Genomic DNA, 26,932 nt, shown 5'->3' with positions numbered 1-26,932 from the left:
TTAGGGAGAGATATTTAGTAGAGTTAGGGTTGTAAAGTCTGCGCTATACACTTTCAATTCTCAAAACTGGAAAACCCACAATATTCAGTTAAACCACAGTGAAAGAGGGAAAAACAATTAAAGTATCACGTTAAGTGCTTTTACTACAAAAAAAATATACATTTTACATTACAGCTGCAAATGATTTTATGCCCCTTTAATACTCATATACTTAATATAGGACTAAATAGATCAACAGTAGAGATCAGATTCCTGTGTCCCTTTAAAGGGCCACTAAACCCAAAATCTTTCTTTCATGATTCAGATAGAGAATAGAAAATTAAACAACATTACAATTTACTTCCATTATTTATTTTGCTTCATTTTTTAAATATCCTTAGTTGAAGAAAAAGCAATGCACATGGTGAGCCAATCACATGAGGCTTCTATGTGCAGCAATCAATCAGCAGCTAGTGAGCATATCTAGATATGCTTTTCATCAAAGAATATAAAGAGAATAAAACAAATTAGATAATATAAGTAAATTAGAAAGATATTTAAAATTGCATTATCTTTCTAAATCATAAAAGAAAAAATGTGGGTGGCATGTCCCTTTAAGACTCGTATACATAATATAGGACAGTAGAGATCAGATTCCTAGAGACAGTCAGTAATGCTGTAGGGTCTTTGCGTACGTGCTTACATACAGGCCAGCACACCTGACACACATCAGACGTCAGTGAATAAAGACCATAGTTAACCAAACACTTACAAAGAACTTTGGGTGGAGGAAGAAGGAATATGTAATCCAATACATTTATAAGCAAACATATTCAATAGTCTTCATACAAAAACATTCAGTTTAGTTCCGATTATGTATCATCATCATCATCATCATAGTAAACCATAAAAAAACACAGCAACAATTTGGGACCAAAATATAACTCTTACATAAAATGCAGAAAAGGTAATCCTTAGTTATTGGCTATATCATATGGATATATCTGATTGTGATGACAATATTATTGTTCTTTACTATGATTATTTATGTGAGTTTTTATTAGGGCTACATAATGTAAGCCTGCTTGCTTCACAACAAAGGTTCAGGTACAGAAGGGGTTAAGTACGATTAGTGCGTCTCACTGTTTATGGTCATTACACTGTGTATAGATTTGCTTCCAGCGAAACAGCTCCTGAATACACAAGAATAATACACTCATCATCCAGGAAGTGCTGGCTAACAATGCTGCATCTGCATGACAAAGCAGGACACACCGATGCCCAGCTAGCCCTATACACTGGGGGTACGAACATCACTGTTAGCCCGGGCTGTTATCTTGCCAGCAAACTAATCATTTTACCTTAATCTAACTTGTATGAAGGAAGCATCTCCTGGCTCTTACATTACACCAAGATCCTGCATCTCATATATGTGTCTACACAAGGACTCACACCTACACACACACACACACACACACACAAACCTACAGCCATGCAAACACACATACCTACAGCCATGCACACACACACATACCTATAGCCATGCACACACGCATACCTACACAAACCTACAGCCATGCACACACACATACCTACAGCCATGCAGGCACGCATACCTACAGCCATGCACACACGCATACCTACAGCCATGCACACACGCATACCTACAGCCATGCACACACGCATACCTACAGCCATGCACACACGCATACCTACAGCCATGCACACACGCATACCTACAGCCATGCACACACGCATACCTACAGCCATGCACACACGCATACCTCCACAAACCTACAGCCATGCACACACGCATACCTACACAGACCTACAGCCATGCACACACGCATACCTACACAAACCTACAGCCATGCACACACGCATACCTACACAAACCTACAGCCATGCACCACACATACCTACACAAACGCATACCTACACAAACCTACAGCCATCCACACACGCATACCTACACAAACCTACAGCCATGCACACACGCATACCTACACAAACCTACAGCCATGCACACACGCATACCTACACAAACCTACAGCCATGCACACACGCATACCTACACAAACCTACAGCCATGCACACACACATACCTACACAAAACTACAGCCATGCACACACACATACCTACACAAACCTACAGCCATGCACGCACACATACCTACAGCCATGCACACACGCATACCTACAGCCATGCACACACGCATACCTCCACAAACCTACAGCCATGCACACACGCATACCTACACAGACCTACAGCCATGCACACACGCATACCTACACAAACCTACAGCCATGCACACACGCATACCTACACAAACCTACAGCCATGCACCACACATACCTACACAAACGCATACCTACACAAACCTACAGCCATCCACACACGCATACCTACACAAACCTACAGCCATGCACACACGCATACCTACACAAACCTACAGCCATGCACACACGCATACCTACACAAACCTACAGCCATGCACACACGCATACCTACACAAACCTACAGCCATGCACACACACATACCTACACAAAACTACAGCCATGCACACACACATACCTACACAAACCTACAGCCATGCACGCACACATACCTACCTACACAAACCTACAGCCATGCACACACACATACCTACCTACACAAACCTACAGCCATGCACGCACACATACCTACCTACACAAACCTACAGCCATGCACGCACACATACCTACCTACACAAACCTACAGCCATGCACACACACATACCTACACAAACCTACAGCCATGCACACACACATACCTACCTACACAAACCTACAGCCATGTACACACGCATACCTACACAAACCTCCAGCCATGCACACACGCATACCTACACAAACCTCCAGCCACGCGCACACACACATACCTACAGCCATGCACACACGCATACCTACACAAACCTACAGCCATGCACGCACACATACCTACACAAACCTACAGCCATGCACACACGCATACCTACACAAACCTACAGCCATGCACACACGCATACCTACACAAACCTACAGCCTTGCACACACGCATACCTACACAAACCTACAGCCATGCACACACGCATACCTACACAAACCTACAGCCTTGCACACACGCATACCTACACAAACCTACAGCCATGCACACACGCATACCTACACAAACCTACAGCCATGCACACACACATAAATACACAAACCTACAGCCATGCACACACACATACCTACAGCCATGCACACACGCATACCTACACAAACCTACAGCCATGCACACACACATACCTACAGCCATGCACACACTCATACCTACACAAACCTACAGCCATGCACACACTCATACCTACACAAACCTACAGCCATGCACACACACATAAATACACAAACCTACAGCCATGCACACACACATACCTACAGCCATGCACACACGCATACCTACACAAACCTACAGCCATGCACACACACATACCTACAGCCATGCACACACTCATACCTACACAAACCTACAGCCATGCACACACGCATACCTACAGCCATGCACACATGCATACCTACACAAACCTACAGCCATGCACACACACACACACATACCTACACAAACCTACAGCCATGTACACACGCATACCTACACAAACCTACAGCCACACACACACACACACACATTCATACCTACACACACAGCAACATACACACACACACACACACAAACCTACATGTACGCACATGCACACATACACCAACATACAAACACACACACAGACATATGTACAGACACACACACAGAGATACAAACAAACACACATACACAGACATATTATTGTTCTTTTCTATGATTATTTATGCGAGTTTTATTAGGGCTACATAATGTAAGCCTGCTTGCTTCACAACAAAGGTTCAGGTACAGAAGGGGTTAAGTACAATTAGTGCATCTCACTGTTTATGGTCATTACACTGTGTATAGATTTGCTTCCAGCACAAGTGATGATGAAACAGCTCCTGAATACACAAGAATAATACACTCATCATCCAGGGAGTGCCGGCTAACAATGCTGCATCTGCATGACAAAGCAGGACACACCGATGCCCAGCTAGCCCTATACACTGGGGGTACGAACATCACTGTTAGCCCGGGCTGTTATCTTGCCAGCAAAATAATCATTTTACCTTAATCTAACTTGTATGAAGGAAGCATCTCCTGGCTCTTACATTACACCAAGATCCTGCATCTCATATATGTGTCTACACAAGGACTCACACCTACACACACACACACACACACACACACACAAACCTACAGCCATGCACACATACAAACCTACAGCCATGCACACATACAAACCTACAGCCATGCACACACACAAACCTACAGCCATGCACACATACAAACCTACAGCCATGCACACACACACAAACCTACAGCCATGCACACACACAAACCTACAGCCATGCACACACACAAACCTACAGCCATGCACACACAGAAACCTAGAGCCATGCACACACGCATACCTACACAAACCTCCAGCCATGCACACACACCTACACAAACCTACAGCCATGCACACGCATACCTACACAAACCTCCAGCCATGCACACACGCATACCTACACAAACCTACAGCCATGCACACACACTTACATTACAAGAACCTGCATCTCATATATGTGTCTACACAAGGACACACACAAACCTACAGCCATGCACACACACAAATCTACAGCCATGCACACACGCATACCTACAGCCATGCACACACGCATACCTACAGCCATGCACACACGTATACCTACAGCCATGCACACACGCATACCTACACAAACCTACAGCCATGCACATGCATACCTACACAAACCTACAGCCATGCACACACACATACCAAAACACAAACCTACAGCCATGCACACCTGCATACCTACACAAACCTACAGCCATGCACACACGCATACCAAAACACAAACCTACAGCCATGCACACCTGCATACCTACACAAACCTACAGCCATGCACACACGCATACCAAAACACAAACCTACAGCCATGCACACCTGCATACCTACACAAACCTACAGCCATGCACACACGCATACCTACATAAACCGACAGCCATACACACACGCATACCTACACAAACCGACAGCCATGCACACACGCATACCTACACAAACCTACAGCCATGCACACACGCATACCTACACAAACCGACAGCCATGCACACACACATACCTACACAAGCCTACAGTCATGCACACACACATACCTACCTACACAAACCTACAGCCATGCACACACGCATACCTACACAAACCTAAACGTACACACGCATACCTACACAAACCTACAGCCATGCACACGCATACCTACAGACATGCACACCAACCTACACATACACATGCACACAAATACATATACACACAAACCTACATGCATGCACACATGCATACCTGCAAACCTACACACATACACAAACCTACACGCACACAAACACATACAAACTCAAACTTACACACATGCACAACTAGACAAACCTACACACACATAAACAAACCTACATGCACACATTCATACCTACACACACCGCAACATACACACACAAACCGACATGCATGCACATGAACACATACACCGACATACAAACACACACATATGTACACAAACACACACAGACACAGTAATACAAACACACACAGACATACAAACACACACATACACAGACATACAAACACACACAGACACAGTAATACAAACACAGACATACAAACACAGACATACACAGACATACAAACACACGCATATGTACAGACATACAAACACACACATATAGTCACACACAGACATACAAACACACAAATGTACAGCCATACAAACACACATACTGTATGTACGGACATAGAAACACACACATGCAAACACACGCGTGTGTGTGTGTATATATATATATATATATATATATATATATATATATATATATATATATATATATATATATATATATATATATATATATATATATATATATATATATAAATGAGTTTACATAGAAAGAATAAATCCTGGAAAGAAAATACAAAAGACCAGGATGAAAGACAGGGAATTCAGCACTCTTTTTCAAAATTAAACTAAAGCTCAAAAACCTTATTCAAAATGTGTCAACCTCCAAGGCTTGTGTAGCTGTAAAGGAGAGAACTCTCTGGCACTTACTGTAAATTACATATATATATATACAAAGATAGAAAAACGCAAAAAGACCCAATTGGTAGATATGATCTCTTTATATGAATATCAAATAGCATAAAAAATACAACATATTATGTTACAAACCTGACCGGTCAGGGGATAGTGTCTATACCAAAACAGAAATTATAAACATGATATGTGGTTATTTTCACAGGCCTGTGGAGCCATGTGTGTAAACTGCAGGATAAGAATGGGGGACAATAATTTGACTACTACACCCTACTGCTTGCGGCACCTTAGTATGTAAGGCTATATGCCGGGCAGATTACTATATGGGATCTAAGTAGTTACAGTTAGTGTACCCCAACACCTATGCAGAAGTATTAATGTTCTTAAAGACTGATAGCACATATACATGTAACTATAAGATATATTTGTGGGGGACTGAAATACAAGCTACTACACCCAGCTGCTTACGGCACCTTATAGGGTTAAGGCAAAATGCCGGGCAGGTATATGAATGGGATCTAAGTAGGTTGTGGTGCCGTGCCCCAAAATATGTACAAATATCTTATTGTCATGCAAACAAACAATTTAGCACAGTAGTATACAGCCAGCCTCGCTGAGTAATTACTTAGAGGTAGCTACTCTTGCTATCGAGTGAGAATGGGGACATTAAGGCTAAATAGGTAAATTACATGTTTTTGATATATATATGTATATATTTTTTAAGTATTTCACATACAAAACACCCAATTGTTGTTTCTTTCAGGTATATATGATCTCTTTATCCTAGTATGTAACCAGTCTTAAATGAGCATACTTTAATTTTTTGTATAATTATTATACTTGCATGAATCAACGCATACTTCTAAGGGTTTGTTCCCTTATGAATTAGCATTGCTGATGAAGCACTGTGAGATTTCCTCAATAGGGGCGTGTCATTAAGCAAACCTTAAAGGGAGACGAAGCACTCCCAACGTCATCACGCCCTGACGAAGCCCGACACACCTAGCGGGTGAAACGCGCGTCGGCATTGGACAAGCTGACCGGAGCATGTGATAGGTGTCGAATACACGGAACAGACACGCTGCAAACAAACATATCTGTCGGATTTCCAGAATGGAGTTCCTGAACACCCAATGAGGCTCATCTCCTAAGAGTCAGTCACAGAAACAACTTTAAAGGAAACAGGTCGTATACTACCTTGTCACTGCCTGATTAATAGGCTGCCTACTGACTGTCCTGGATGATGATACCCTGTTGAGAGAGTATACTTTAAACACTCCCTGAAGGAATGCTACTAATATGCGCTTGAAGCTTACCAATACCACACAACACGGAGGCTAAACCTTGTGCTTTCTGCATTTATTTGTATTTGCTTCATGGCTAACTTTTCAGCTTGCATAACCTTTCTCCAAAGGGACATTCTCACTCGATAGCAAGAGTAGCTACCTCTAAGTAATTACTCAGCGAGGCTGGCTGTATACTACTGTGCTAAATTGTTTGTTTGCATGACAATAAGATATTTGTACATATTTTGGGGCACGGCACCACAACCTACTTAGATCCCATTCATATACCTGCCCGGCATTTTGCCTTAACCCTATAAGGTGCCGTAAGCAGCTGGGTGTAGTAGCTTGTATTTCAGTCCCCCACAAATATATCTTATAGTTACATGTATATGTGCTATCAGTCTTTAAGAACATTAATACTTCTGCATAGGTGTTGGGGTACACTAACTGTAACTACTTAGATCCCATATAGTAATCTGCCCGGCATATAGCCTTACATACTAAGGTGCCGCAAGCAGTAGGGTGTAGTAGTCAAATTATTGTCCCCCATTCTTATCCTGCAGTTTACACACATGGCTCCACAGGCCTGTGAAAATAACCACATATCATGTTTATAATTTCTGTTTTGGTATAGACACTATCCCCTGACCGGTCAGGTTTGTAACATAATATGTTGTATTTTTTATGCTATTTGATATTCATATAAAGAGATCATATCTACCAATTGGGTCTTTTTGCGTTTTTCTATCTTTGTATATATATATATGTAATTTACAGTAAGTGCCAGAGAGTTCTCTCCTTTACAGCTACACAAGCCTTGGAGGTTGACACATTTTGAATAAGGTTTTTGAGCTTTAGTTTAATTTTGAAAAAGAGTGCTGAATTCCCTGTCTTTCATCCTGGTCTTTTGTATTTTCTTTCCAGGATTTATTCTTTCTATGTAAACTCATTTATTCTACATAAGGGTCTGCACCATATATTTGATATATTCAAAGACCATACCAGTATTAGCCTTGAAGCCAACCGGTTGGTCACCTTCTGTCTTAGTATAAGCTCATAGCGATTGCTTCCCCTCCGTTACTAAATTTGATATATATATACACACACACACACACACACACGTACAGACATACAAACACACACACACACACGTACAGACATACAAACACACACACACACACGTACAGACATACAAACACACACACACATACACACACGTACAGACATACAAACACACACACACATACATACAAACACACATGCACATATATATATATATATATATATACACACACACACACACGTACAGACATACAAACACACACACACATACATACAAACACACATGCACATATATATATATATATATATACACACACACACACACACGCGTACAGACATACAAACACACACACACACACGTACAGACATACAAACACACACACACATACATACAAACACACATGCACATATATATATATATATATACACACACACACACAAAGACATACAAACACACACATATGTAGACATACAAACACACACATATGTAGACATACAAAGACGAGAGAGAGAGAAAGAGAGAGAGAGACATACACACACATATGTACAGACGTACAAACACATACACCAAGATACATAGTATAATACAGGATGTGTGTGCCACATGTATATTCTGCACACCATTACAGTAGCACTAGAACAAACAGTGCTAACACCCTCAGGAGCAGGGTTTGGGGAATGTATTCAATCTCTGCATTAGTACTGGTCACCACTATTACATGTGACTACATCTGATCAGAACAAAACAATGAATGTTCATTCATAAAAAGCAGCAGCATGCTAACAGGAAGCAGTGAGAATAATGTCTCATAAAACCAAAACAAGTGTGACAATGCGTGAGCAGGGCACACACCAGGACTGAGCATCATCAGACCAATCAGGGCATCATCAGAGCAGGCAAGGGACTGTGGTCTGGGGACAGGTGCAGACAATGCTAGCAAGAACACGTCAGCCAAACGCATCTACACAGAAATAAAATCACTTCCTCATTCATTCCCTAGATATGAACAAGGAAACACTGGGTAACTGCTGTGGTGTCACAAGAGGAGACACCCGGGGGGACGTCTGTATTAGGATTGTAACTCTATATAACAACGTTCTCTGATTCCTTCAGAGCAGGAAGCTAGTTCTTATTCACACCAATAAACTGCTACTATACAGCAAAAGGGTGAATGAAATAAAGAAAAGAAACACATAAAACCAAACAGTCACCTTCCAGAAATGTCAAGTTGCACTATCAGTTTGACACACTATCTGGAGTCTCATCACCATAAACAGTTTTAACTCAGAGGGACATAAAACCAAAAAATGTTCTTTCATGATTCAGATAGAACATACCATTTTAAACAACTTTCCAATTTACGTCTATTATCAAATTATCTTTGTTTACTTGTTATCTTTAGTCGAAAAGCAGGAAGGTAAGCTCAGGAGTGTGCACGTATCTGCAGTATTACAAAGCAGCAGTTATGCAACAATGTTATACATTACTATTTCCTGTCATGTAGCGCCCCAGACGTGCACGCTACCTATCTAGAAATCTTTTCAACTAATAATAACATGAGAACAAATCAAATTTGATAATAGAAGTAAATTGGAAACTTTTAAAATTGTATTCTCTATCTATATCATGAAAAAAAGATTTTGGGTTTAATGTCCCTTTAACATTTTCATGCAAAATAAATAAACAGTTAAGACTTAGTTTTCTTTCATATTCATGAGAGAAATTAACATTACACAGTCACATATTACATAATCACATTTAGTTATTGGTTGTTTAGGAGGTCCCTTTAATACACATTTGTATCAGACTTAGAATCCATACAGATAAAGATCAGGTGGTAAATAGCAGCCAGGTGAGGTTTTTATACACAGATATGTATGTGGTGATATAGCCTAAGCAACAACATACCAGCTGTAACATTATAGGAACTGTAGCTCCCCAGTTCCTGGTATTTCCCCAGCATTGCTATAACCTACACCCAGTTACAGTTTCTTGAGTGATGTGATTGACATCCTGTTACCTGGTGCAGTATAGCTCTCACTAGTGTGTGTGTTCTGTAAAACTATAGTTCTGGTTCCCTGTACATTACAGTATATGTATGGTGGTATATTGCTAGACAATGAAATAACAAATATACAACCTATACACAAAACCTGGCTGAAACATGATGCCTGTGGAACAGAGATGACTGCGAGCCTCTCAATCTTCAAAATATGCAAATCCTTAGAACTCCATATACTCACAAAGAGTGTTTATTCAAACATAATGAAAAAGGTACACGTAGATCCATTCCCTTAATCATGCTTACCACAGAAAACGAAATAAGAGGGCTGTTCTGCGGGGGCAATCGATTTCATAATGTGCATTAATTTGATCACAAAGCTAAAATTACAGCAACAAATAAATTAATTCTCAGTAGGAGATTAATTTTTTCTAAAAAAAACAAATTCAGATATTAAAACCTTTAAAAAAAAATTAAAAAAATAAAATTATAAAATCTATAGAATCGACCGCTGAGCAGCAGTCGTCCTGCTTATTGGAGGAAAGTGACACACCCACAAACATAAGATTTTTTTTTTTTTTTTCAGCACAGCAGCATCCATTAAAGGGACATTAAACATTAAATGCACAATATAAGCATAGTATTGAGGTTATTCCTCACCTCCCTCTAGTTGCAGGTACCGCCATGTTGAAATCTAGCTTTCACTATATTCCAGTGCTGATGTGTTTGCATATGGGCTCTAACTCTCCCTCAGATACCTACAGTGTTACCTAGGTTCCAAAATGGCAACAACAAGATTGGGGGGGGGGTGTAGAAGCTGTCATTTACATACTGCAATGCTCTCTTAGAGGCAACACAGACAAAATATGGTTATAATGGCCAGGGAACCACTTGACGGTCAGAGAAGGCAGCATCAGCCATCATCAGCAGCAAAGGGGTTAAACTGTTTTACCAGTTTATTGGACATTTCACAAGATTGTGAGATTTAAACTTTCTGATGTGTAGAGAACTTCATCATCTCACCAACTAAAAAACTCAACAAATACAAGACCAGTGTTAGCCCTTTAGTGTATGTCACCTCTCAGTGACAGGCGTTGTGTGTCACACTGTACCTATCACACTACACACAGTAAGTACAGCCAGCTCAGGCTGCAAGTTACCGTAAATATACAGCTCTAAAGACTTATCAGAAGTCAACTGTCCTTACTCCACAACTAAATACAGGGCAGCAGTGTCACAAGCATAACATATCAGGCTTAGGGGACATACAGACTTTACCAGGTGCACAGATCAGAGAGTGCTGCATTTTATATATAAACAGACAGAGCATACGGACCATAATCTATTACATATCAGGTACCACAATGTACACATAGTGCTGATATAGCTGCTCCTCTTCCTAAGATACCACAGCACACTGACTGTAAATGCTCCTCCCCTGCCAGATACTGAGCCTTCCTGCTCTAGGTACCACAATGTATAGCTGATCCTATTCCTATAAATGCCACAGCACACTGCCTGCAAATGCTCCTCCCCTGCCAGATACTGAGCCTTCCTGCTCTAGGTACTAATGTATAGCTGATCCTATTCCTATACAATGCCACAGCACACTGCATGCAAATGCTCCTCCCCTGCCAGATACTGAGCCTTCCTGCTTTAGGTACCACAATGTATAGCTGATCCTATTCCTATAAATGCCACAGTACACTGCATGCAAATGCTCCTCCCCTGCCAGATACTGAGCCTTCCTGCTCTAGGTGCCACAATGTATAGCTGATCCTATTCCTATAAATGCCACAGTACACTGCATGCAAATGCTCCTCCCCTGCCAGATACTGAGCCTTCCTGCTCTAGGTACCACAATGTATAGCTGATCCTATTCCTATAAATGCCACAGTACACTGCATGCAAATGCTCCTCCCCTGCCAGATACTGAGCCTTTCTGCTTTAGGTACCACAATGTATAGCTGATCCTATTCCTATAAATGCCACAGTACACTGCATGCAAATGCTCCTCCCCTGCCAGATACTGAGCCTTTCTGCTTTAGGTACAACAATGTATAGCTGATCCTATTCATATACAATGCCACAGCACACTGACTGCAAAAGCTCCTCCCATGCCAGATACTGAGCCTTCCTGCTTTAGGTACTAATGTACTCATACAGCCGATATATAGTTTTTTGCTCAGTGCTGCAAAGGGCCACACAAAACCACTGGAGGGCCGGTTGTGGCCCACAGGCCCTAGATTATGCATTCAAACTATATAGTGTGAGATATAGATAGATAGAATACACATATACATACACACACACAGACAGACTAAACCTCTCACATGGGTACACACACACACAGACTAAACCTCTCACATGGGTGTACACACACACACAGACAGACTAAACTTCTCACATGGGTACACACACACACACACACACAGACAGACTAAACCTCTCACATGGGTACACACACACACACACAGACAGAATAAACCTCTCACATGGGTACACACACAGACAGACTAAACCTCTCACATGGGTACACACACACACAGACTAAACCTCTCACATGGGTACACACACACACAGACTAAACCTCTCACATGGGTGTACACACACACACACACAGACAGACTAAACCTCTCACATGGGTACACAGACAGAATAAACCTCTCACATGGGTACACACACACACACAGACTAAATAAATCTCTCACATGGGTACACACACACACACACACAGACTAAACCTCTCACATGTGTGTACACACACACACAGACAGACTAAACCTCTCACATGGGTACACACACACACACAGACTAAACCTCTCACATGGGTACACACACACACAGACTAAACCTCTCACATGGGTACACACACACAGGCTAAACCTCTCACATGGGTAGACACACACACACAGACAGACTAAACCTCTCACATGGGTAGACACACACACACAGACAGACTAAACCTCTCACATGGGTAGACACACACACACAGACAGACTAAACCTCTCACATGGGTAGACACACACACACAGACAGACTAAACCTCTCACATGGGTAGACACACACACACAGACAGACTAAACCTCTCACATGGGTAGACACACACACACAGACACACACACACAGAGACAGACTAAACCTCTCACATGGGTAGACACACACACACACAGACAGACTAAACCTCTCACATGGGTAGACACACACAGACAGACTAAACCTCTCACATGGGTAGACACACACAGACAGACTAAACCTCTCACATGGGTAGACACACACACACACACACACAGACAGACTAAACCTCTCACATGGGTAGACACACACAGACAGACTAAACTTCTCACATGGGTAGACACACACAGACAGACTAAACCTCTCACATGGGTAGACACACACACACAGACAGACTAAACCTCTCACATGGGTAGACACACACACACACACACACAGACATGGGTACAGACAGACTAAACCTCTCACATGGGTAGACACACACACACACAGACAGACTAAACCTCTCACATGGGTAGACACACACACACACAGACATGGGTACAGACAGACTCTCTCACATGGGTAGACACACACACACACACAGACAGACTAAACCTCTCACATGGGTACACACAGACAGACTAAACCTCTCACATGGGTAGACACACACACACACACACAGACATGGGTACAGACAGACTCTCTCACATGGGTACAGACAGACTAAACCTCTCACATGGGTAGACACACACACACAGACAGACTAAACCTCTCACATGGGTACACACACACACAGACAGACTAAACCTCTCACATGGGTACACACACACACAGACAGACTAAACCTCTCACATGGGTACACACACACACAGACAGACTAAACCTCTCACATGGGTAGACACACACACAGACAGACTAAACCTCTCACATGGGTACAGACAGACTAAACCTCTCACATGGGTAAAACAGCCCTATTGGTGCTACAGACTACAGCACATCCCTTTCTATATGCACTGTAGCATACATATGAAACAAGCCAGAAAAAGCAGAGGAGGTGCCTCATTGTGTAGTATTTAACAGCCAAAGTGTACACCTTAAACTTCAAAATCCAAAGTGGCAACTCACATGTAATAAAGCACTATCACAAGTGCTAAAAAGCAGATCCTCAGTCTGCAGACTCCCCTCAGCGGATCCCAAGCTCTCGTCACACTGATACTCGTATCAGCATGTAAGTTGGTAGAAGACACAACAGGAGCATATGTGTTCATTTCTCCGTGCTCAGCACCGTTTTTTTAAGGCTCTCACTACAAATTTCCAAACATGTCCGGAATTCAGGTTCATGCAACAAGTGTACTTGTCTCATACGAGCATCACTATGACCATAGCTTGGGATCTGCGGTGACTCTGAGAACCCGGTCTGCTTTTTTAGCAATCATGATAGTGCTTTATTATATGTGAGTTGCCACTTTAGATTTTGAAGTTTAAAGGGACAGTAAAGTCAAAAATAAACTTTCATGATTCAGATAGGGTATGTAATTTTAAACAACTTTCCAATTTACTTTTAGCATTAATTTTGCTTTGTTCTCTTGGTATTTTTAATTGAAAGCTAAACCAAGGTAGGCTCATATGCCAATTTATTAGCCCTTGAAGGCCGTCTCTTATCTGAATGCAGTTTGACAGTTTTTCACAACTAGAGGGCTTTACTTCATGTGTGCCTTATAGATAACATTGTGCTCACGCACCTGGGTTTACCTAGGAGCCAGCAGAGGATTAGATACAAGGTAATCACAGAGGTAAAAAGTGTATTAATAGAACAGTGTTGGTTTTGCAAAACTGGGTAATGGGTAATATCTATCTTTTTAAACAAAAAAATTCTTGTGTAGACTGACCCTTTAAGGTGTACACTTTGGATGTTAAATACTACACCGTGAGGCGCCTCCTTTGTTTTCTAGATGTGGTGTATGTCAAGCCTCTATAGGAGCTGATGCTTGGTGGAGGATTTCGAAGAACTTCTCACATCAAACACTTTGGACACTTTTTGAACAATCATTGTAGACTTGTTTTGGTCTATAGGTGCACATATTTTAAACAAACAATAGGCAACTGTTGTGCTCCTCCTGTTATTGTTTTTATATAAAACAAGCCAACAGGTGCTATAAGAAGATAACAAACTAAGTTTGGTCAGTACCTGTACATGTGTTTTAGGGGTATAAATGATCAATATGACAGCTGTGGTGTCACAAACACATCAGGGTTCATGTGCACTTACTGACCGACGCTGCCTTGTGCAAGCTGTGTGCCACGTTCTATAAACTCTTCTGAGCCAGACAATGTTTTTTGGCTCCATTCACCATCTGAAGCACCTGACTTGTGGCACACTAGCATGTACCCATCATCTGTAGCACCATACACTGGCATGTACCCACCATCTGTAGCACCATACACTGGCATGTACCCACCATCTGTAGCACCATAGACTGGCATGTACCCACCATCTGTAGCACCATACACTGGCATGTACCCACCATCTGTAGCACCATACACTGGCATATACCCACCATCTGTAGCACCATACACTGGCATATACCCACCATCTGTAGCACCATACACTGGCATGTATTCACCACCTGTAGCACCATACACTGGCATGTACCCACCATCTGTAGCACCATACACTGGCATGTACCCACCATCTGTAGCACCATACACTGGCATGTATTCACCATCTGTAGCACCATACACTAGCATGTACCCACCATCTGTAGCACCATACACTAGCATGTACCCACCATCTGTAGCACCATACACTAGCATGTACCCACCATCTGTAGCACCATACACTGGCATGTACCCACCATCTGTAGCACCATACACTAGCATGTACCCACCATCTGTAGCACCATACACTGGCATGTATTCACCATCTGTAGCACCATACACTAGCATGTACCCACCATCTGTAGCACCATACACTGGCATGTATTCACCATCTGTAGCACCATACACTAGCATGTACCCACCATCTGTAGCACCATACACTGGCATGTACCCACCATCTGTAGCACCATGCACTAGCATGTACCCATCATCTGTAGCACCATACACTGGCATGTATTCACCATCTGTAGCACTATACACTGGCATGTATTCACCATCTGTAGCACCATACACTAGCATGTACCCACCATCTGTAGCACCATACACTGGCATGTATGCACCATCTGCAGCACCATACACTGGCATGTACTCACCACCTGTAGCACCATACACTGGCATGTACTCACCAGCTGTAGCACCATACACTGGCATGTACTCACCACCTGTAGCACCATACACTGGCATGTACTCACCACCTGTAGCACCATACACTAGCATGTACTCACCACCTGTAGCACCATACACTAGCATGTACTCACCACCTGTAGCACCATACACTGGCATGTACTCACCACCTGTAGCACCATACACTAGCATGTACCCACCATCTGCAGCACCATACACTAGCATGTACTCACCACCTGTAGCACCATACACTGGCATGTACTCACCACCTGTAGCACCATACACTAGCATGTACCCACCATCTGTAGCACCATACACTGGCATGTACCCACCATCTGTAGCACCAGACACTGGCATGTATTCACCACCTGTAGCACCATACACTAGCATATACTCACCACCTGTAGCACCATACACTAGCATGTACCCACCATCTGTAGCACCATAAACTGGCATGTATTCACCATCTGTAGCACCATACACTGGCATGTATTCACCACCTGTAGCACCATACACTAGCATATACTCACCATCTGTAGCACCATACACTGGCATGTACTCACCACCTGTAGCACCATACACTGGCATGTACTCACCACCTGTAGCACCATACACTGGCATGTACTCACCACCTGTAGCACCATACACTGGCATGTACCCACCATCTGTAGCACCATACACTGGCATGTATTCACCATCTGTAGCACCATACACTGGCATGTACCCACTATCTGTAGCACCATACACTGGCATGTATTCACCATCTGTAGCACCATACACTGGCATGTATGCACCATCTGCAGCACCAGACTTGTGGCACACTGGCCTGTACCCACCACCTGCAGCACCATACATTGGTATGTACCCACCATCTGTAGCACCAGACTTGTGACACGCTAGCATGTACCCACTCCTGCAGCAATATACACTGGTATGTATCCACCACCTGTAGCATCATACACTGGTATGTACCCACCATCTGTAGCACCAGACTTGTGACACGCTGGCATGTACCCACCCCTGCAGCAATATATACTGAAATGTACCCACCACCTGTAGCACAATACACTGGTATGTACCCACCATCTGTAGCACCATACTTGTGACACGTTGGCATGTACCCACCCCTGCAGCAATATACACTTAATCCATGCATTTGTATCCTCTAGGCTAGATTACTGCAACGCACTTTACTTGGGCCTCCCAAAAAAAGAACTTCATCGCCTTCATACAGTACAAAACGCAGCAGCCAGACTATTGACCAATCAAACTCGCTCCTGCCACATAACACCTGTTCTCCACTCCCTGCATTGGCTTCCAATTAAATGGCGAACATATTTTAAAATTGGCCTGCTGACCTTCAAAGCTTTAAACAACCAAGGCCCGCAGTACCTGAAAGAGCTCCTGACACCCTACATCCCATCCCGTTCACTTAGGTCTGCCAACACATCCCTCCTCTCAGTGCCAAGAATAAGGACAAACTCAGGCTCCAGAGCATTCGGCCACGCTGCCCCTATTTTCTGGAACTCTTTACCGTGCGTAATCAGAGAGGCACCGTCCTTACAGACTTTTAAAAAAAAGCTAAAGACCCACCTCTTCCATCAGGCATTCAGTCCGCTTATCTGACCTTCAGAAACTCCTAACTTTTATGTCTTATGTTGGTATATTTGTAAAGTGCTTTGAGTCTCACAGGGAGAAAAGCGCTATATAAATCGCAAATTATTATTATAATTATTATGGTATGTACCCACCACCTGCAGCACTATACACTGGCATGTACCCACCATCTGTAGCACCATACACTGGCATGTACCCACCATCTGTAGCACCATACACTGGCATGTACCCACCATCTGTAGCACCATACACTGGCATATAACCACCATCTGTAGCACCATACACTAGCATGTACCCACCATCTGTAGCACCATACACTAGCATGTACCCACCATCTGTAGCACCATACACTGGCATGTATTCACCATCTGTAGCACCATACACTGGCATGTATGCACCATCAGCAGCACCAGACTTGTGGCACACTGGCCTGTACCCACCACCTGCAGCACCATACATTGGTATGTACCCACCATCTGTAGCACCAGACTTGTGACACGCTGCCATGTACCCACCCCTGCAGCAATATACACTGGTATGTACCCACCACCTGCAGCACTATACACTGGCATGTACCCACCATCTGTAGCACCAGACTTGTGACACACTGGCATGTACCCACACCCAGAAAACCATGATATAGGTAACATGTAATTACCAGTTTAAAAACAATAAGTAGAATTTTAGGATCACTATGTGCCAGCTGTAAAATTCTAGGAACCATAGACCATAGTTGTAGGTGTCCCTACTTACACCCAAGAGGGTGCCTCTATGTGACAGATGACAGACACTCTATACACAAGGTAGCAGCACTCATAACTCCTGTACAAACAGAGGGCACTCACGGCAGTCCTCTTCGTCACTGTTATCACTGCAGTCATCATCCTCATCACATTTCCACAAGTTTGAGATACATCGCAGGTTCTTGCACTGAAACTCATTTTCACCACAGCCTGAGGAGGGTGGTGCTAGTCCTGCAAGGTGAGAGGGAGAGGTATGAGATGACTTAGAGCTATGTACCCCTAGCCCTGACAGCTGATGATGCCCAGTGTCTGTGTGATGTACCCCAGCCCGGCAGGTGATGGTGCCCAGTGTCTGTGTGATGTACCCTCAGCCCAGCAGGTGATGGTGCCCAGTGTCTGTGTGATGTACCCTCAGCCCGGCAGGTGATGGTGCCCAGTGTCTGTGTGATGTACCTCAGCCCGGCAGGTGATGGTGCCCAGTGTCTGTGTGATGTACCCTAGCAGGTGATGGTGCCCAGTGTCTGTGTGATGTACGCCAGCCCGGCAGGTGATGGTGCCCAGTGTCTGTGTGATGTACCCCAGCCCGGCAGGTGATGGTGCCCAGTGTCTGTGTGATGTACCCTAGCAGGTGATGGTGCCCAGTGTCTGTGTGATGTACGCCAGCCCGGCAGGTGATGGTGCCCAGTATCTGTGTGATGTACCCTCAGCCCGGCAGGTGATGGTGCCCAGTGTCTGTGTAATGTACCCTCAGCCCGGCAGGTGATGGTGCCCAGTGTCTGTGTGATGTACCCTCAGCCCGGCAGGTGATGGTGCCCAGTGTCTGTGTGATGTACCCCAGCCTGGCAAGTGATGGTGCTCAGTGTCTGTGTGATGTACCCTCAGCCCGGCAGGTGATGGTGCCCAGTGTCTGTGTGATGTACCCTAGCAGGTGATGGTGCTCAGTGTCTGTGTGATGTACCCTCAGCCCGGCAGGTGATGGTGCCCAGTGTCTGTGTGATGTACCCTAGCAGGTGATGGTGCCCAGTGTCTGTGTAATGTACCCTCAGCCCGGCAGGTGATGGTGCCCAGTGTCTGTGTGATGTACCCTCAGCCCGGCAGGTGATGGTGCCCAGTGTCTGTGTGATGTACCCTAGCAGGTGATGGTGCCCAGTGTCTGTGTGATGTACCCTAGCAGGTGATGGTGCCCAGTGTCTGTGTGATGTACCCCAGCCCGGCAAGCATTGGTGCTCAGTGCCTGGGTGATGTACCCTCAGCCAGGCAGGTGATGGTGCCCAGTGTCTGTGTGATGTACCCTCAGCCCGGCAAGTGATGGTGCCCAATGCCTGGGTGATGTACTCTAGCAGGTGATGGCGCCCAGCAGATGATGCCCAGTGTGTTGTGATGTACCCTCAGCCCTGACAGGTGATGATGCTCATTATCTTTGTGATGTACCCTCAGCCCGGCAGGTGATGGTACTCATTGCCTGGGTGATGTACCCTCAGCCAGGCAGGTGATGGTGCCCAGTGTCTGGGTGATGTACCCTCAGCCAGGCAGGTGATGGTGCCCAGTGTCTGTGTGATGTGCCCCCAGTACGGGCAGGTGATGGTACCCCGTGTGTGTGTGATGTGCCCCCAGTATGGGCAGGTGATGTTACCCAGTGTGTGATGTGCCCCAGTACAGCCAGGTGATAGGTACTGCATGTCTGTGTGATGTGCCTCTTGTACGGGAAGGTGATGGTACCCTGTGTCTGTGTGATGGTCCCCTGGTCCGGGCAGGTGATGGTGGTACCCTGTGTCTGTGTGATGTGCCCCTGGTACGGGCAAGTGATGGTACTCTGTGTCTGTGTGATGTACCCCGTGTCTATGTTATGTGCCCCTTGTACGGGCAGGTGATGGTACCCCGTGTCTGTGTGATGTGCCCCCAGTACGGGCAGGTGATGGTGGTACCCTGTGTCTGTATGATGTGCCCCCAGTACGGGCAGGTGATGGTGGTACCCTGTGTCTGTATGATGTGCCCCCAGGACGGGCAGGTGATGGTGGTACCCTGTGTCTGTATGATGTGCCCCCAGGACGGGCAAGTGATGGTGATCCGTGTCTGTGTGATGTACCCCCAGTACGGACAGGTGATGGTGGTAACCCGTGTCTGTGTGATGTGCCCCCGGTCTGGGCAAGTGATGGTACCCTGTGTCTGTATGATGAGCCCCCAGTCTGGGAATGTGATGGTGGTACCCCGTTTATGTGCAATGTCCCCCTCGTCTGGGCAAGTGATGGTGGTACCCCGTGTCTGTGTGATGGGCCCCCGGTACGGGCAGGTCACGGTGAAGGTGGTAACCCGTGTCTGTGTGATGTGCCCCCGGTACGGGCAGGTGATGGTGGTACCCTGTGCCTGTGTGATATGCCCCCGGTACGGCAGGTGATGGTGGTTCCCCGTGTCTGTGTGATGTGCCCCCTGTGCGGGCAGATGATGGTGGTTCCCCGTGTCTGTGTGATGTGCCCCGGCCCGGTGATGTAATCCGGTGTAAATGACTATTTCCCTGCCGCACTCACCTCTCTTCTGCGCCCGGGTCCCTATAGCCATCAGCAGTACCAGGAGCAGCGCTCGGGGGAGCAGGAGGTCGCTGGGCCGGGAGCTGCAGCCTCTCATGATGCTTTAGCCGGTCCCGTGGCTCGTGGAGCCGGCAGGCTAAGCACTGACAGCCGGAGCTCCGCCCACTGGGCGGGGTCACCGAGGGGGCTTGCGGTACTCACACGTCAGGATGGACAAGAGGGACACACCTACTAGGAGGGAGCTAGGGCGTGATCAGACGGGGGCGGGGCTTCTGTCACACTTTACATGACATCAAAGGAAAGGGCGTGTCCGTGATAACCCGCAAAGGGGGCGTGTCTGGTGCCGCGTGTAGTGTACTACTGTCATAGTATTAAGTGTGCCTGTAATTGTGTATGTGTTGTTCTGAGGTAATAGTGTGTGTTGTGCTGTTGTAATAGTGTGTGTGTTTATATATGTTTATGTGTGTGTTGTGCTGAGGTAATAGTGTGTGTATTTATATATGAATGTATATATGTTTATGTGTGTCTGTTGTGCTGAGGTAATAGTGTGTGTGTATTTATGTATGTGTTGTGCTGAGGTAATAGTGTGTGTGTGTATTTATATATGTTTGTGTGTATATATGTTTATGTGTGTGTTGTGCTGAGGTAATAGTGTGTGTATTTATATATGTGTTTATATATGTTTACAGGGCCGTCTTTAATATTGACTGGACCCTGGGCAAAACATTTCTTGCCCCCACCCCATGCAATTTCGCTCTCCACCCCAACATCCCAAAAAAATTAGCAGATTAGCCCAGCAGATCATCCACTGCTGGGCTAATCATTTTAAAAAAATGAAATACATTGCAAATTTTGAAACTGGACCTAAGCAGTACTATAATAGTAAATATATAAATTCCTCCACTGTGGATTCATTTAATATTCTTTTGAATGTGAATCTGGTGTGAGGTTAGCTGTTTAAAGAGATTTAGGGCAGCCAACAGGAGCAAAGCAAGGTAAAGACGGAGGAGGAAGCATGGAGGTGCAGACAAATATAAGTTTACTGCCTGGAACAGCAGAACTACTATGGGAAGCTGTAAAATCTGCGACAGAGAAAACAAAAACTATAAAAATAAACCTTACATTAATGTGTGAAGTATCAGCATGACACTATACATCAGCCACAGCAACACATGTCACTTATTTGCTAGGAACAAGTTTCCTCTCACCCTGCACTAGACAATGCTGCATTGGGAGGGGCGTGTGTGCACTCACTTATTCTTCCCACTGACACCTTTCTACAAAGCACTGTTCCCCTAACAAACTTCAGTTAGTTGATCTTAGGGCCACAGCAGAAAGATCAGGGTTAAGGGGACCAGCAGACTGGATGCTGTCTGACCAAGGCTGCATGGATACAGTGTGAGATGAGTCACACAGCCTCAAGACTGAAGAGAGCAGTGTATGAAGCTGCACAGATGCTCAAATCCTCACGTGCCTGCCACTCCAGCTTTCTGCTGCATGCGCCTACAGTCAGCCCTACCCAGAAACAATCCCCACCACCAGAGCAGTTACCTGGTAACAGTGGTAACCCCAGTAGGACCTTTTCTGATGCAGTGGGAATGGCTGGATGCCGAATTAGGGCTTTGCATTCAGTGCTGCACAGTGCACATCTAAAACAGCACATGGCACTAGCTTGGCATGTCACATGACACCGGCACAGTCTGGCACAGTTTTTTTTTTTAAAAATATATAAGCAGAGTACTTTTGACTGTGACAGTATTAAGACTGAATATGTGTGTTCCCCATGTCACATCAACAGTCTGGTATGAACCATAAAGGAGGACTCTTGGGCCCCTCAACAGAGACTGGCCCCTGGGCAGCTGCCCCTTTTGCCCTGTGCTAAAGACGGCCCTGTATGTTTATGTGTGTGTTGTGCTGAGGTAATAGTGTGTGTGTATTTATGTATGTGTTGTTCTGAGGTAATAGTGTGTGTTGTGCTGAGGTAATAGTGTGTGTGTGTGTATTTATATATGTTTGTGTGTATATATGTTTATGTGTGTGTTGTGCTGAGGTAATAGTGTGTGTGCATTTATATATCTTTGTGTGTATATATGTTTATGTGTTTGTATATGTTTATGTGTGTATTGTGCGTGTTGTGCTGAGGTAATAGTGTGTGTGTATTTATGTATATGGTTATGTGTGTATGTGTGTTGTGCTGAGGTAATAGTCTGTATTTATGTATGTATGTATGTGTGTATATGTTTATGTGTACATATGTAAGTATATGTGTGTGTTGTGCTGATGTAATAGTGTGTGTGAATTTATATATGTGTGTATATGTATATAAGTGTGTTGTGCTGAAGTAATAGTGTGTGTGTATATGTATATGTGTCTATATGTATATAAGTGTGTTGTGCTGAGGTAATAGTGTGTGTGTATTTATATATGTGTATGTATATGTGTTTGTGTATGTATGTGTGTGTACGTATATGTGTGTAAAAATGTGTGTATATTTATATGTGTGTGTATATGTATGTGTGTTGTGCTGAGGTAATTGTGTGTGTATATATGTTTATGTGTATATACGTTTGTGTGTTGTGCTTAGGTAATAGTGTGTGTGTATATGTGTGTTGTGCTGAGGTAATAGTGTGTGTGTATTATTTATATATGTGTGTGTATATTTATATGTGTGTATGTGTATGTATGTGTGTATATTTATATATGTGTATATTTATATGTGTGTACTTGTATGCACTGTATATTTGTGTGCATATATGTGTATGTGTAGATGTGTTTATGTATGTATGTATGTGTGTGTATATGTTTATGTGTACATATGTAAGTATATGTGTGTGTATTGGTATATGTATGTGTGTGTATATGTTTGTGTGTGTTGTGCTGAGGTAATAGTGTGTGTGTATTTACATATGTGTGTGTTGTGCTGAGGTAATAGTGTGTGCGTATATGTGTGTATATGTACAGTATATAAGTGTGTTGTGCTGAGGTAATAGTGTGTGTGTATATTTATATGTGTGTATATATATATATATGTGTGTGTGTGTACGTATATGTGTGTAGAAATGTGTGTGTATGTGTGTTGTGTTGAGGTAATTGTGTATTTATTTTATTTTTTATTTTTTGGGGTTTTTTAAAGAAACTTTATTGTATCAAGTTGCAACATACAATATTCAAACAGTTTGAGCATGATACAGAAGAACAAATATAGACTCAATCCTTATACAGATTATTCCAAAAAACAAAGATTCTTCTGTGGAGATGGTGAGAGTGCTCCTGAAGAGGTTTAATTTAACTCCTCCGTATGGGGGAGCATTCTAAATTGCTTATACAACTTGACACATCTTCAATATAACTTTCAACAATGCAAACAAAAAACAAGTTCAGAATATAATTATATGGCTATGAAAGATATTAATCAAAGACCTATGTGTAGGATATAAAAGAAGGTAATAAGTGGTTTGATAAAAGTGAGTTCCAGAAATCATAAAATCCCAAAGAGGTCTAAGGTGGTCTATGTGTGTTGGAACCTAGTGGTGAGTATGTGAAACAGCAGTGGGTTTTAGGGAGGTAAGATACTCTTCCCAAAGCAGGCGAATGGGTAAGAAATCTTCTATTTTGCGCAGTTTTGTATAGTGGTATTGCTCTAGTTCTATGGCAGTGGACACTCTATCCGGCCAGAATTGTATAGATGGTAGGGTGGATTGCTTCCAATAGTATGGGATATACCGTTTAGCTGTGTTAATCATTACTGTGGTAAGTTTCAGTCGTAGCATACAAGTTATCTGTGGGAAAAAGTTGAAGAGGAAGGTCCAAGGGGTGAGTGGTGGAGAAGTCCCTGTCACTATTTGTATTTCTTTTCTGATATCTGACCAATATGCCTGTGCAACCGGGCATGACCACCATAGGTGAGTGAAGGTACCTCGTTGTGTGCAACCCCTCCAGCAGTTGGTATTAGTGTGTGGAAATAACCTTCCTAATCTATCAGGGGTGTAGTGCCATCTACAAAGGAGTTTTATGTTCATTTCCGCTATATTCATGGAAGAAGCGGAGGAACTCATGTGTTTATATATTATTTTCCACATTTTGGGTGGTTGCTGTTCATTAAGCTCTTTATCCCAGCTTATTGTGTAGGATTGGGGGTGAGTTGACCGGTCTGTTTGTAGTAATTTGTATGATATGGAGAGGATGCCCGTTGTCGGGAAGGGTAGGTAGCATAAGGATTCAAATGGCATTAAAGGACGGGTCAAGTTATGTCTCTCTGTGTGTGAGGCAAAGTAGTGGGCAAGTTGATGGTATACAAACCAATTCTTGAGAGTGAATCCTAGTATCTCAGCCACTTCCTCTCTTGGTTTCAACTTGCTGTTCTGCAAAAGGGAATAATGCGGTATCACCTGGGTTAGACTAGTGTTATCAGTGTAGTGGGAAGTAAATTGAAACGGGGCTGTAGGGTTATCTATGATGGGTGTCAGAGGAGAGTAAGATGTAGAGATAGACTTATATCTTCTTAGGATTTTCCCCCATACATTAAACGTTTCTCTCACCACGGTGGGGAGTTCTAGTTCACCTTTGGTACGTTTCGCTGTGAGCCAGCATCTGCCTCCTAGTTGACCCTCCCTTGCAAGTGTATGTTCTAAGCCCACCCATTCCTTATGTCGGCCGTGTTTACACCAATCAACTATTCTGGTCATGAAGGTAGCGTATCGGTACAATAGTATGTTAGGGACTCCGAGTCCTCCCTCTAGTTTAGAGCGATACAGGGTTTGTGTGGCGATCCCAGGGCGCTTATGGCTCCAAATATATGAGTTAATGAGTTTTTGTAGGGAGTGGATAATGGAGTCGTGGATGGGGGTGGGTATCGCCTGTAGAACATACAATATTTTAGGGAGTATTACCATTTTAATGGCGTTCACCCTTCCCAACCAAGAGATTGGTTTAGTGGACCATGAAGATAGAGTAGCTTTAATGTGGTTTCTTAGAGGGTCGAAGTTTAGGGGAATTAATTCTTGTAGGTATGGTGTAATTATAATCCCTAGATATTTTAATGCTTTAGGTTGGTGTTTAAATTTGTGCGAGTGCAGTATGTGTAAGTCTTCAGGAGGTGTGTCTAGGTTAATAAAAATTGTGTGTGTATTTATATATGTTTATGTGTGTATATGTTTATGTGTGTGTTGTGTTGAGGTAATAGTGTGTGTGTATTTATGTATGTGTGTGTGTGTATATGTGTGTGTTTGTGTATGTATGTGTGTGTGTG

General features: G+C 43.7%; 1 protein-coding gene across 2 annotated transcripts in view; it reads right to left on the bottom strand.

Annotated features, from left to right (window-relative positions):
* Positions 1-21,839, bottom strand: part of LRP8 (LDL receptor related protein 8) — a 200,807-nt gene extending 178,968 nt beyond the window's left edge. For both annotated transcript variants that reach the window (XM_053693447.1, XM_053693448.1), the window contains exons 1-2: positions 21,685-21,839; positions 19,262-19,390 (exon numbers count right to left, since the gene is read on the bottom strand). In XM_053693447.1, coding sequence (XP_053549422.1) covers positions 19,262-19,390; positions 21,685-21,781 — 226 coding nt within the window. In that variant the 5' untranslated portion in view covers positions 21,782-21,839. The remainder of the gene's footprint in view (positions 1-19,261; positions 19,391-21,684) is intronic.
* Positions 21,840-26,932: the final 5,093 nt, after the last annotated feature.

The sequence above is a fragment of the Bombina bombina genome, chromosome 10, assembly GCF_027579735.1.
Source record: "Bombina bombina isolate aBomBom1 chromosome 10, aBomBom1.pri, whole genome shotgun sequence".
NCBI classification, from domain to species: domain Eukaryota; kingdom Metazoa; phylum Chordata; class Amphibia; order Anura; family Bombinatoridae; genus Bombina; species Bombina bombina.
This window is presented reverse-complemented; position numbering and strand designations above follow the sequence as displayed.